The sequence below is a fragment of the Thalassophryne amazonica genome, chromosome 14 (genome assembly GCF_902500255.1).
Source record: "Thalassophryne amazonica chromosome 14, fThaAma1.1, whole genome shotgun sequence".
Lineage (NCBI taxonomy): Eukaryota > Metazoa > Chordata > Actinopteri > Batrachoidiformes > Batrachoididae > Thalassophryne > Thalassophryne amazonica.
In genome coordinates this window covers 60,879,320-60,893,838 of record NC_047116.1, presented here as the reverse complement: position 1 = coordinate 60,893,838, position 14,519 = coordinate 60,879,320, and the positions used below count along the sequence as shown (strand labels likewise).

The 14,519-nt window shown below is 44.6% G+C and overlaps 1 protein-coding gene across 2 annotated transcripts; it reads right to left on the bottom strand.

The window, feature by feature from the left end:
* Window positions 1–6,455: 6,455 nt before the first annotated feature.
* On the bottom strand, window positions 6,456–9,296 carry fev (FEV transcription factor, ETS family member). Of its 2 annotated transcripts, XM_034187110.1 has the most exons (3): window positions 8,760–9,296; window positions 7,960–8,031; window positions 6,456–7,113 (listed from the first exon to the last, which is right to left on the bottom strand). In XM_034187110.1, the coding sequence occupies exons 1-3, from the start codon at window positions 8,806–8,808 to the stop codon at window positions 6,572–6,574; spliced, it is 663 nt and encodes a 220-aa protein (XP_034043001.1). In that variant the 5' UTR covers window positions 8,809–9,296; the 3' UTR covers window positions 6,456–6,571. The 2 variants fall into 2 exon arrangements, with proteins under 2 accessions (XP_034043001.1, XP_034043000.1); XM_034187109.1 differs by lacking the exon at window positions 8,760–9,296 and having other exon boundaries at window positions 7,960–8,357.
* Window positions 9,297–14,519: the final 5,223 nt, after the last annotated feature.

Genomic DNA, 14,519 nt, shown 5'->3' with positions numbered 1-14,519 from the left:
TTCAGAAATACAAACAGTGTGGTACTTTATAGTAAATCTGTGTCAGGTAGGCAGTTCTCAAAAACTAAATGTCCATGCTGGAAGGAGACAAGTGAGGGAAGCCACCAAGACACAACTCTGCAACATTTTTATTTTTATCTTCATTTTACTTATAGTCCCAACTTTTTCTGATTTGTGGTTGTTTCTGTTGCATTTCTGAAATTACAGAACTGCTTTTAAGAAAAGTGTGAACATTTTATTGTGTTTTATAACTTTGTGGCGCAAATGCAAACACCAAACTCTCATAAAGAGGAAAAAATACCTGAACATGTGCAGGAAAACTGATATAAACTGAACAGAACAATGCAGGCTGATTTGATTCCCCATATTTTTTGTCTAAATAAATCAGAATAAAATAAGAGGTAACTCACTTTGAAATGAATAAAACATATAGCTGCAGCTTATAATAACTTTGGAAAATAACAAAAATCAGCAGCTTGTATTTTTATTCTGACTCCAGTTCATTTAGTGTGATGAAGTCATTTATTTCTCCTCATCGCTTAAGATTGAACAAATAAATACCTTTGGAAAATAGCAGCTGTTAAAGTTCAGAGTTCTCACCTGCTTTTTGTGATCTGTGCCTCTGAACATCACTGCAGCAGGGTTTTATTTTTTATCCAGTGTTTGCGTAATTTCTCCTCAGTTCATTCATATATTCTCATTTTTAAGGATGTTTTTAAGGATATTTGACCGTTTATTTCATCTCATGATCTCATAAATTCAGTATACGACGCGCACATGGTGTGAAGAGGACGGTGCCGTCAGAAAAACACCGGTAGAAAAAAAGCAGAGAAAAGAAAAGTAAAGAAAAGTAGTTTTTTGTTGTTGTTGTTGTTGTTTTGTTTTTTGGGTTAAAATCCTCTCTCCCTGCTCCGTGCTCGCTGTGTCACGTGTACTGATGGTTCTCAGCAGAATGTAACGTCTCGTGCCTCCGTTCGCAGTCTGCAGCGAGTTGACTCCGTGCGCGCGCGCGCACACACACACACACACACACACAGCTCCTCCGGTAAACTGCGCATTTTACACGGCTTTGAACAAGACGGCCACCGTTTTAATCAGACGTCTTATCCAAGTTTGAACGTTCAAATGACAGCAGGACGGCTCGGTAGGCCGCGAAAGGTGAACGGCGTTAACGAGGGACCACTGTATTTATTTTAGGAGCAAAATGCAAATGAAAGGGTTGAAATACATTCTCGCACACGTGCGCCCGTTTTATTTTTTTTCCTTGCACAATCAAATTTTAAGCGCAATATGCGAGCAAAACGCTAGCACTGCACAGCCCTGGCTTAAGGTGCTCTGATTGGATGTCAGTGTGGCATGCAGGTGGTGGGAGGTGCTGTCCAGAATGCTGAGCAGTTTCCTCAACATCCTCCTCTCTGACACCTCCACTGCAGATTCTATATATGGTCTTTAAAAATCAAGTTGTGTATAAAAATGGCTGTATTTCGTAAATGTTTCAGCTCCATTGTTGCGGTGTACAGTGGAAAAAAAAATCACAATCTGTCACATGATCTGTTATTTACACCACAACACTGATTGTTTGACTGTTTTAATGTGTTTAATACTGCAGTTGTCCTCATCATCTGCAATAAGAGCCTCATTTTGCATTACACCAACACTTGATTTGTTTTCTTTGTGACTGCAGGATACTGAAGAATCTTCCTGGTCAATAACATCCGACAGTATATTTAATGTTCGAACTGATAAACTTTATTGTTTTTGTGCAAATATTTGCTCATTTTCAAATTGATGCCTGAAACACGTTTCAAAAAAGCTGGGACAGTGGTATGTTTACCACTGTGTTACATCACCTTCTAACAACACTCAGTAACCGTTTGGGAACTGAGGACACTAATTGTTGAAGCTTTGTAGGCGGAATTCTTTCCCATTCTTGCTTGATGTATGACTTCAGTTATTCAACAGTCCGGGGTCTCCGTTGTCGTATTTTGCGCTTCATAATGCACAACATATTTTCAATGGGTGACAGGTCTGGACTGCAGGCAGGCCAGACTAGTACCGACAGTCTTTTACTATGACGTCACGCTGTTATAACATGCAGAATGTGGCTTGGCATTGTCTTGCTGAAATAAGCAAGGACGTCCCTGAAAAAGACGTTGCTTAGATGGCAGCATGTGTTGCTCCAAAACCTGGATGTACCTTTCAGCATTGATGGTGCCATCACAGATGTATAAGTTACCCATGCCATGGGCACTAACACACCCCCATACCATCACAAATGCTGGCTTTTGAACTTTGCGCTGATAACAATCTGGATGGTCTTTTTCCTCTTTTGTCCAGAGGACACGACATCCATGATTTCCAAAAACAATTTGAAATGTGGACTCATCAGACCACAGCACACTTTTTCACTTTGCATCTGTCCATTTCAAATCACCTCAGGCCCAGAGAAGGTGGCGCCGTTTCTGGATGTTGTTGATGTATGGCTTTTGCTTTGCATTGTAGAGTTTTAACTTGCACTTGTACATGTAGCAATGAATGTGTTAACTGACAATGGTTTTCTGAAGTGTTCCTGAGCCCATGCAGTAAGATCCTTTATACAATGATGTCAGTTTTTAATGCAGTGCCGCCTGGGGGATTGAAGGTCACAGGCATTCAATGTTGGTTTTCGGCCTTGCTGCTTACATGCAGAAAGTTCTCCAGATTCTCTGAATCTTCTGATTATATTATGGACTGTAGATGATGGAATCCCTAAATTCCTTGCAGTTGAACACTGAGAAATTATTATTATTATTATTATTATTATTATTATTATTATTATTATATTTTGAACTACACTGTATTTACAATGTACTCCAACAGTACATTGCTGTAAAATGTATTGATTATACATGTACTATCTGTACAATACTGTTCACCAAAGTTATTTCTGTTAGTCACTTCATTAACCACATTCAGAAATACTGGTAATTTTGATACTCATAAAGTAATGAGCATTTGCCTTTGCCTTGATAATTGGAACAATAGATAGTTAAAGATCATGTCATGCATTAAAAACATTGTAAGTCCCTTTGGCTGCTCCCTTGTTTGCACTCGGGGTCGCCACAGCAAATCCAAGGTGGATCTGCATGTTGAATTGGCACAGATTTTACACCGGATGCCCTTCCTGATGCAGCTCCACATTACATGGAGAAATGTGGCAGGGGTGGGATTTGAACTCGGAATCTTCTGCACTGAAACCAAGCGCATAACCACTTGGCCACCACCTCTGCTATGTCATGCATTTTAATGACTCCTTATAAATGTCACTGCATCACAATGTGGCTAATGGCATTTAGATGAGGAAATGGTTATAAACTTGAACAAATACTCCTTCTATCTTCTAGTTTGCAACTACTTGGGTCTTGATAAATGTCTCTCCTGCCCTACTCTAATGACACACATAGCTGTAAGAGTAGAGGGGAACATGTGTTATTTGCAGTGGCAGCGCCTGCAAATAACACATTTTTTGGGGGGGCGGGGCCTGAGGGGGAGCTGTTGTAAAAGTCGAAGGGGCTCCACAAAATGTTGCTGAAATGAAAATATATAGTAAATTGCTTTATAAATACCAAGGTATATGTTTTAGTCACCCCTGCTCCTCTAAAATGTGGTATCAATGCATCACTTAGAATGATTGCAAGTTCAGTAAACTTGCACATAGGTATTAATAAAGATAAGTGAAGTTTTAAGAGTGGCTGTAATAAATATTTAGGAAACCTAAATTTTTGGAGTATGGCGTTAAATTTGTCTCATTAATACTTGCAAATGCACAGAGGGTGATTTACAAATATCTTGATTTGTACATGTGCTTTGTGATCCACAAACACAAATTTCTGATTTGTAACTTGTGTGTGGGTTTTTACAAATAAATGTTTATTTGCAAAACTGAAAATTCTGTTTGTGAAGGGTGATTCAGCATTGGTGGATCACCAAACACACACATTCATCACTTTGCTCAATTACACAATATTGAGACATTCTCAGCGCAAAACTGCAGTTGAGATCCACAAATATGTCAGTCGCTATTCACATTATTGGCAGAATTATTGGGGGGGCTAAGGGGGGCTTGGCTCATTATTGGGTGGGCTTAAGCCCCCCACCCAAGCCCCCCCTTAGCCACTGGTTAGTTGCATGAACAGAAAATGATTTCATGGTGTCATAAAAATTCTTGTTAACTTTGCTTACCATAAGTTGGGGGAACTATGGACAGTGAGGTGACTTTGGACACTATGGAAAAATTAGTCTTTTACAGTATGTATCTTCTTGTACCAAATCATGTTTTTCAAATTGTTTTTGTTTTTTGTTTTTCAGAATAATATTCCTGTTAATATTCTTTAAAACAGAATTTGTTAAAGAATATACATGAAAGAATTGGTTTTCCACAGTATCCACAGTCACCCACTGTCCAAAGTCACCTCAAATTATGGTACATGAATATGCATTTAGACAAATAAGGTAAAGGGTACATTTAGGGCCCCTTTCCATTAGGGACCCCCGATAAACAATCAATTATTGTCAAGTTTTAAACAAATATGGTTTTAATCATCCATGGATAAGTAGTAAATTCCATTTCACATGGCATTTTCAGTATAGTCAGGACGCCTGACTAACTTGCATAAACTTGTTTATTGAAAATCCCCAAATAAACAGGGTCCCTATTGCCTTAATTTATCCTAAATAGCATCTTTTACCATAAAAAGGTAACTAAGAATGTAATCTTTAGGTTTTGAGAGTGTCTTATATAGGAATACTTCAATGTATAAACTGTTTTTAACAAGTTTGAATAGACAGACACTTGAATTTATAACATAGTGCATCAACAGCACATTAGTTTTGTAAGTTGTAAATACCTTTTTTTAAGTTTTTTAAGAAAAATCAATAAATATTTGTGAAAGTGTAATTTTTAAGTCAACTGCATGCGTTCTATGTTGTTATATCTGAGTTTCAATGTGTTTTTGAAAATAACGTATACTTGATGGATGATGATATTTTGCGACAGTGTTCTCATTAATGCTCAAAATTTACGCTTGTGAAAAATAGTATGTCGTTTGTGGTACTACTGGCTTCCCTTTACCAACAACGTAGGTCATGGAATTAAAAATCTAGAGGGATATTCATTGTAGTGCCCAGTGTGAATGTGTCTGTCCGGATATATATGTTCCTGGGTGAACCCCGCCTCAAATCTTATGACTGCTGGGATGGGCTCCAGCCCCCTACCCTCAGGACCCTTTGTAATTGGGCATGGAAAATGAATAGATGACATTTAAAGGGCTTAAGGTTAGAGGGATAGGACAATAAGTGCAGGTGTATTTTTCACTCCAGTGTAACAAAAACCTCTTTGTGGCAAAATTACACACCCACGTCATGTCAAGATGTGACTTTACAAAGTCATAATATTTTCAACCCTTTTTTTAAGCCACACCAACAAACACATTATGAGAAACAATGAGAGCGTGAGTATGGCAGCTAGAAAATGATTCACACAAATAGAGACACTTTTATCCATAACATTTCTTTCAGTTATACTTATTTATTCATTATGTGTCAACAATGAACATTTCCACACAAATTCCTTCAGGATTTCTTTAATTTCCTGAGCAGTGCTTAAAGAGTAAAATCTCATTGTCTGCTTAATTTGTGTGTTTCACACTAATTAACACATTAATCTGGACTTTAATTTCATAAAATATGTTATATTTTACTGAACTCTGTCATCTGTTTTAGGCTTAATCTATTCAGCAAAATAACAGCATACCTAAAGGGTTTTATGGCGCCATATATATATATATATATATATATATATATATATATATATATATGTATGTATGTATGTATGTATGTATGTATGTATGTATGTATGACAAAGCAATGCGTCACATACATTGTATGTGACGCATTGCTTTGTCTGTGACCACTGAGGGTAAGCCAGAATTCCACGAGATGGCGGTAGAAGTCTTAGATTTGGTGCTTTCACCAAAGACGCCCACACATTTTGGCTCAGGATCTCATTTTAAAGTGTCAGATTTTGAAATTGCTGTTCTGTTTATGGTTCACCTGGGATAATTCAAGACACTCATTTGTGTTGTTTTCGGATTTAAATTAAATATTAAAATAAACAGTTCATTTATAAACTGTATTTAATGCTACGGAAAATGTTTTATACTTCGATATTTTTTCCTTGAATAAAAATTGAACTTTCCTCCCGATTTTAGGGGCTCAATTATGTGAACTAAAGTTGCCAAAAAATGGAATATACTGTTAAGAAATTGTAGCACGTTTAAGTTAAATATAAAATCATAGAAAACAAACATTTTCCTTCAAGTTCAACAAAGTGTGTTTATTTATAATTTATCTATTGTTCTCCTTCATGGAGCCTTTGTTGATTTAATTTAACATTTTCTTGTCTTGAATAAAAATTCCAACTTTTGTGTTTCGTGTGCGTTAAAATGATTTAGCTGTCGTGCGTAAAACAACGCGTAATTTGGCACACTGTCCGTTTATTTCCGTTTGTGGCTTTTGAGACATGCGCTCAGAGTCAGTTGTAGTGGTTGCTGATGTTAGTCAGACTGTTGATGTTGTTGACACAGCTGATGTGAGATGGAGACACGGTGCCGAAGGGCCCTGGAGGCTGCAGGTTGTGGCTGTGGTACAAGGCGGCCGACGGCGAACCAGGCCAGTACGAGAAACTCGAAGGGCCCACGCCGGGAGCCACGAGGTTCAACTTGGAGATCCCGGAGAAGGGGATCGGTGAGAAGTTCCCCTGGAACTTGTAGATGGCCTGCTCCGTGGTGGACGGCTGGCACACCTGCGCCAAGCCGTGGAAATCGAACTTGTATGCGTAACGCTTGCCGTGCACTTTGGTCATGATGTTCTTGTCGTAGTAATAGCGCAGCGCGCGGCTCAGCTTGTCGTAGTTCATGTTGGGTTTGCTTTTACGCTCCCCCCAGCGTCGGGCCACCTCGTCCGGGTCGATCAGCTTGAACTCGCCGTTGGTTCCTTCCCACGCGATGCACGACATGTTGGCGCTGTCGGCGAGTAGCTCCAGGAGGAACTGCCACAGCTGGATCTGTCCGCTGCCTGCGTACCCAAAAACACACATTTCATACGGTCACTGTCGATGTTCATGAATGATTGTCTGATGGAAAATAGGTTTTCCACAGAGCAGCTAATGTGCAGATTACTTTGTCCTGCAGCAGGCCTTTTTTATTTAACCCGCGTAAATAATGGATCCGTTCCATTTACATGGTGCACAAAACAACCCTAAATTGAATGAGGCCAACATTATGCCTTTCTTGATATCAAATGTCATCATGTTCACCTAAAAAAAACACTTTGGGGTTTCAATAAATCTGACATTAATTAATTGAGCAGTTGAAGTGTTTAAATAACTCATTAACCGTTGTTATGTTATTTAAATTGTAAAATTCAGATGTCGCATATTGTGCACTATTTATTTATTTATTTATTTATTTATTTATTTATTTATTTATTTATTTATTTATTCACTCATGCATTTTAGCCTAAAGATAACATTTCGGATAAATCGATTGCACAGTGAAGATGTAATTATGAAGAAATGTTACTTGCGATGTGTTGATGAAGTTTAGAAACCTCTGTGATTTTAGTCTTTCCGGAAAAAACAGCAAATATAAATTAAATTAAATCACATAAATATATTTAGTTTTTTGTTTGTTTGTTTGTTTTGTTGTTTTGGTTTGGTTTTTTTGTTTGTTTGTTTGTTTTTTTGTTTTTTTTGCTTTGCTTTTTTTTGCTTTTTTTGTATTAAGCCAACAAGATTTACTGCTTTATTCTGCTCTAAAATCTCACGGCTCTTTTCACATATTTTTGAGTATTTGCATATTTCTGATATTTTTTATTTGTTTTATTTATAATATGTCCTTGCAGACTTTTTCATTCACTTACCTTTTTGCACTCCTGTATTGATCGGACCCCAAGATGTTCCTTTGCTTTCTTTCAACAGATTTTCTGTTGGATCTGAAGTAAAAATAAAAATAAAAAAATCATAATTATTTTCGAGGAAATTCTTCCGCATGAATATTATTCCAACGCAACATCTGGGAGAAAAGACAAAATCCATCATGCGCACACGTTTACTATAAAATTCAGACACGATTAAATTCGATCACTGCTGTATAAAAACAATAAAAGAAATTAAATGAGCCTTTATATAAAACTACGGTATAATTTAACTTTTGGGAATATATATTTTTTTTAATCAATAAGTGCAAAATAAGCTCAAATCAAATAACTCCGCATCGTCCTTAACCGAACCTTACCACAGAAACAAATAATAATAATAATAATAATTTTAAAATTCAAGCATCACATTGATTTTTAAGCCTGTTTGCCAATAAACTGTTAGTAGCTTATTTCTGTAGGCGCGCAAAGCATTAAAAAATAGTTTAAGCTTTACAAAATAAAAATTGTATATGCGTGTAAATAACTGGAGTCGTAATTGCGCTGTGGTCCAGTGTGTGGACAGTGCGCGGAGGACGCCGTCTTTGCTGCCTCTTCTCCCAGAAGCCAGGAAACGCGTCCAGGAAAAAGGATTTCCGATTTCCGACAAAAGAGCAGCGGGGCTTTGAGGCTGATCTGTGCCGACATCCCGTGCGCACGGACACGGATGCGCCTCAAAGCAAAGGGGGGAAAAAGAAAAAAAGAAAAAGAAAGAAGATATTTAATGTAATTCTTAAGGGACCAACCTGGGAGATACATGTTGAACATGAGCTTTCCTCCGCTGTCCTGCCTCATTGTGTTCACTTGTTCACAAAGGGTTGGATTTCATTTCGTTGGCGGTGAAGGAAAAGATTTTTATTAAACTTTATCTCATAACTGTGATCTGGAATAAATGCGCGTGAACAGATTGGAGTTTCCAGGCAACTGTCACTGGCCCCATCTCTGAGACAATATTCAGACAGCAATTTCCCCTGGTGCATTGCTTTAATTAAAAGAGCAATTTACCTCTGTCAGCCCGCCGGGTGGCCACAATAAAAAGAGGCCGATAGAAATTCGGCCCTTATCAATCCACCATCGCAGTTTAATAAAGTTTCCGCGTTAAGATCTGAGTTTCTATGGTGAATTGAAGTGTTTGACATGGAAACCAGTTCAGATCCTCCTCACTTTTCCGCTCCTTTACTTCTGGGCAAACAGCAAAGCCCTATTTCATGTTTGGAAAAGAATATTTACCTTGAAAAGCACGCTTGGCTGCACATGAGACAACAAGAACATTTCATACCCTCCCCGAATCTTCTGTGTGTGGATTAAAGCTTTTAAACCCTCCAATTTCAGAGGGATGCGGCCATCACTCTGAAAACAGTCTCCTAATGGAGCGTGACGTCATTAGAATGGCTATTTTCTCCAGCTATGATGCAAAAACTGTTGGTTTGGGATATTTACAAACGCGAAATGGCACAAATCTCTTTTCCACACATGATGTTATGTGTAGTTGCACACCAGATCTTATCTATTGTGTGTTGCAGACTTAAAACTAAAATCATTTTGGGATGCAGTGAGCAGCAGATATTATGCAGTACACACACCATCTATTTAGTAGATAGTATCTGTTGTGTGCAATAGAGACTTGGAAAAAATGTTGATTGTATCAAGTGGGTGCCAGATATTATGTAGTATGCAGAAGATACTGTCTAGCAAATATGGGATACTATCTTATAAAAACTAGTGCTGTATGTGTGTGCACTGCATAATATCTGCTGCTCAGTGGATGTAACATCTAAAGTTATTATTGTTTGAAGGTTGCAGTGCACACAATATGTTTGCAAATAACTTGTTGTGAAAGTGTAGGAACACGGACCCACAACAGGGGGCGCAAATGAACGGACAATGGAGAAGGTAAATAACAAGTTTTACTGTTGTGAAACGAGCACAACCAATACAACAATCAACAATTTGGGATTAAGCCGAATTCTGCTGGTGTCGTGTGGGCAGGCTCGAAGGTAGGAGACGTCCGTCCGAGTCGAACCGGAACCACCCAGATCTCCTCTGCCACCGAACCCTGGAAATACCGGAACCGCCAAGTCCCGAAGTCCCAGGTGGCCACTGCCTCCGCTCGTCGGATCCGGTACTGCTGGCAAGAGAGAGCAACAAACACACAGGTGTGGATGCGGCTGCACCCAGTAACACAGAGAGGGAAGAAGCCCCCTCCACCTCTCGTCACGTTAAAACAGGAAGGTGAGTACTTATCCAAGCAATTGGCTTTCGGTAGTCAGCTGTCCTGAAAGGTTTAACACGTATTATCAAATATACAGAATATGCTGCAGAGTAGTTTACCTCTATCTCAAGGCGATATCTCGGCACTGAGGTGGAGACGCCGTCCTGCTGATATACCTCCGTGCTGAGTGGAACAGCTGTGTCCAGTGATGAGTGACAGCTGTCACCCTGGCTGCTCTCGTGAGGCGGCAGCGCCCTCTGGTGCCTGGAGCCCACACTCCAGGCAGGGCGCCCTCTGGTGGTGGTGGGCCAGCAGTACCTCCTCTTCAGCGGCCCACACAACAGGACCCCCCCCTCAACGGGCGCCTCCTGGCGCACGACCGGGCTTGTCCGGATGGCGACAGTAGAAGTCGGCCAGGAGGGCCGGGTCCAGGATGAAGCCCTTCTTCACCCAGGAGCGTTCTTCGGGACCGTACCCCTCCCAGTCCACCAGGTACTGAAAACCCCGGCCCATTCGACGGACGTCGAGGAGCCGGCGCACAGTCCAAGCCGGTTCCCCGTCGATGATCCGGGCAGGAGGTGGTGCCGGACCCGGAGTGCAGAGGTGTGATGGGGTTTTATCCGGGAAACATGAAATACTGGATGGATCCGCAGTGAGGCCGGGAGCTGGAGCCTCACTGCGGCGGGATTGATGACTTTAAGGATCTTGAAGGGTCCGATGTAGCGTTCCTGGAGTTTTGGGGAGTCCACTTGCAAAGGGATGTCCTTGGTGGACAACCACACTTCCTGCCCAGGACGATACGTAGGGGCCGGGGCCCGCCGCCGGTCTGCATGGTTCTTCGCCCTCATCCGGGCCTTCAACAAAGCAGAACGGGCGGCACGCTACACCCGACGGCACTTCCGTAGGTGGGCCTGGACCGAGGGCACACCGACCTCCCCCTCAACCACCGGAAACAACAGGGGTTGATACCCCAAACACACCTCAAAGGGGGAGAGGCCGGTGGCGGACGACACTTGACTGTTGTGCGCGTACTCGATCCAGGCCAGGTGGGTACTCCAGGCCGTCGGGTGCGCGGCTGTTACACAGCGCAAGGTTTGCTCCATCTCCTGGTTTGCCCGCTCTGCTTGTCCGTTGGTCTGGGGGTGGTACCCGGACGAGAGACTGACCGTGGACCCCAGTTCCCGGCAAAAGCTCCTCCAAACATGCGAGGAGAACTGGGGACCGCGATCGGAGACGATGTCTGATGGTATCCCATGCAGACGGACGACGTGGTGGACTAGGAGGTCCGCTGTCTCCTGGGCCGTTGGGAGCTTCGGGAGGGCCACGAAGTGGGCCGCCTTGGAGAAACGGTCCACTTTCGTGAGGACGACGGTGTTTCCCTGGGACGGCGGGAGACCCGTGACAAAATCCAGGCCGATGTGGGACCAGGGGCGATGAGGCACGGGCAGCGGCTGTAGCAATCCCGGTGTCTTACGGTGATCCGCCTTGCCCCTGGCACAGGTGGTACAGGCCTGGATGTAACCCCGGACGTCGGCCTCCAGGGACGCCCACCAGAAGCGCTGCTGGACGACTGCCACGGTTCTTCGCACCCCAGGGTGACAGGAGAGCTTAGAACCGTGACAGAAGTCCAGAACTGCAGCCCTGGCTTCTGGTGGGACGTAGAGTTTGTTCTTCGGTCCGGTTCCGGGGTCCGGGTCTCGTGTCAGGGCCTCCCGGACGGTCTTCTCCACGTCCCAGGTGAGGGCGGCCACGATAGCGGACTCCGGGATGATGGGTTCCGGGGGATCCGATGGCTCCGTTTTGACCTCATCTTCGTGTACCCGGGACAAGGCATCCGATCTTTGGTTTTTGGTCCCGGGACGGTAGGTGATCCGGAAGTCAAAACGGCCGAAGAACAGTGACCAGCGGGCTTGCCTGGGGTTCAGCCGCTTGGCGGTCCTGATATACTCCAGGTTCCGGTGGTCAGTGAAAACCGTGAATGGCACGGACGTTCCCTCCAACAGATGTCTCCACTCCTCAAGAGCCTCTTTCACCGCGAGGAGCTCTCGATTGCCGACGTCATAGTTCCGTTCGGCTGGGGTCAACCTGCGGGAAAAATAGGCACACGGGTGAAGGACCTTATCGGTCTTCCCGCTCTGGGACAGCACGGCTCCTATCCCTGAGTCCGAGGCGTCCACTTCAACCACTAACTGGCGACTAGGATCGGGCTGCACCAGAACGGGTGCAGACGAGAAGCGCCGTTTCAACTCCTTAAACGCGGCATCGCACCGATCCGACCAGGTGAAGGGAACTTTTGGTGAGGTCAGGGCTGTCAGGGGGCTAACTACCTGACTGTAGCCCTTAATGAACCTCCTGTAGAAATTAGCAAAGCCTAGGAACTGTTGCAACTTCCTACGGCTTGTTGGTTGGGGCCAGTCTCTCACCGCCGCAACCTTGGCCGGATCAGGAGCGACGGAGTTGGAGGAGATGATGAACCCCAGGAAGGACAAAGAAGTGCGGTGGAACTCACACTTCTCGCCCTTCACAAACAGCCGGTTCTCTAACAACCGCTGCAGGACCTGACGTACATGCCGGACATGAGTCTCAGGATCCGGAGAAAAGATGAGTATATCGTCTAGGTATACGAAGACGAACCGGTGCAGGAAGTCCCGCAATACGTCGTTAACCAAGGCTTGGAACGTCGCGGGGGCATTTGTGAGGCCGAACGGCATGACCAGGTACTCAAAGTGACCTAAGGGGGTGTTGAATGCCGTCTTCCACTCGTCTCCCTTCCGGATCCGAACCAGATGATACGCGTTTCTAAGATCAAGCTTGGTAAAAATCTTGGCTCCATGCAGGGGCGTGAACACCGAATCCAACAGGGGTAACGGGTATCGGTTGCGAACCGTGATTTCGTTCAGCCCCCTATAATCGATGCATGGACGAAGTCCGCCATCTTTTTACCCACGAAAAAGAAACCTGCGCCCATCGGGGAGGTGGAATTTCGGATCAACCCGGCAGCTAACGAGTCCCGGATGTAGGTCTCCATTGATTCACGCTCAGGCCGTGAGAGGTTGTACAGTCTACTGGACGGGAACCCACTGCCTGGAACCAAATCGATGGCACAATCGTACGGACGGTGGGGGGGGAGTGTGAGCGCCAGATTCTTGCTGAACACGTCGACAAGGTCGTGGTACTCTACCGGCACCGTCCCCAGATTGGGCGGGACTCTGACCTCCTCCTTAGCTTGGGAGCCGGGAGGAACCGAGGAACCTAGACACACCCGATGGCAGGTCTCGCTCCACTGAACCACTACCCCGGACGGCCAATCAATCCGGGGGTTGTGCTTCAACATCCAGGGAAAGCCTAAAACCACACGGGAAGTGGCCTGAGTCACAAAAAACTCGATCACCTCCCGGTGGTTTCCTGACACCACCAGCATTACAGGTGGTGTCTTATGTGTGATCGGAGGGAGCAGGGAGCCATCTAGTGCTCGAACCTGCACAGGCGAGGTAAGTGCCACCAGAGGGAGCCCTATCTCCCTGGCCCATCTGCAGTCCAACAGATTCCCCTCAGAGCCCGTGTCCACCAGTGCTGGGGCCTTCAGGGTTAAATCCTCATACAGGATCGTGACTGGGAGTCGTGTAGCAATGTGGGTGTGTCCCACGTGAATGTCTCGACCCACCCCTAGCCCAGTCTCTAGGGGCGGGCGTTGGTGTTGTAACCGCTCGGGGCAGTCTCTCACATGGTGCTCTAGTGCACCACAAACAAAACAAGCTCCATGGGCCCGTCTCCTCTGTGCAGCTGGTGCCCTAAATGTTGCCCTACTCGTGTCCATAGCTTCGTCAGTAGGGGGAGCTGTGGCCCCACGGAGCGCAGGGACCGTGGAGCGTGGGGAAGGCGGAGCGCGGTCGGAACCGGAAGGGAGAGGGACGGCGCGTGCCCGGCCACGCCCTTCGTCTCGTTCCCGCCGACGTTCTTCTAACCGGTTGTCCAACCGTATGACAAGATCGATAAGCCCGTCTAAATCCCGCGGTTCGTCCTTAGCCACCAGGTGCTCCTTGAGAACCAAAGACAGTCCGTTTACAAAGGCGGCGCGGAGGGCAGCGTTATTCCAGCCGGATCTCGCAGCCGCGATGCGGAAGTCGACTGCATAAACAGCTGCGCTCCGGTGCCCCTGTCTCATTGACAGTAGCACGGTTGAAGCGGTTTCTCCTCTATTAGGGTGATCGAACACGGTTCTGAGCCCCCTCACAAACCCATCGTATGTCAGAAGGAGCCGTGAATTCTGCTCCCAGAGCGCTGTAGCCCAAGC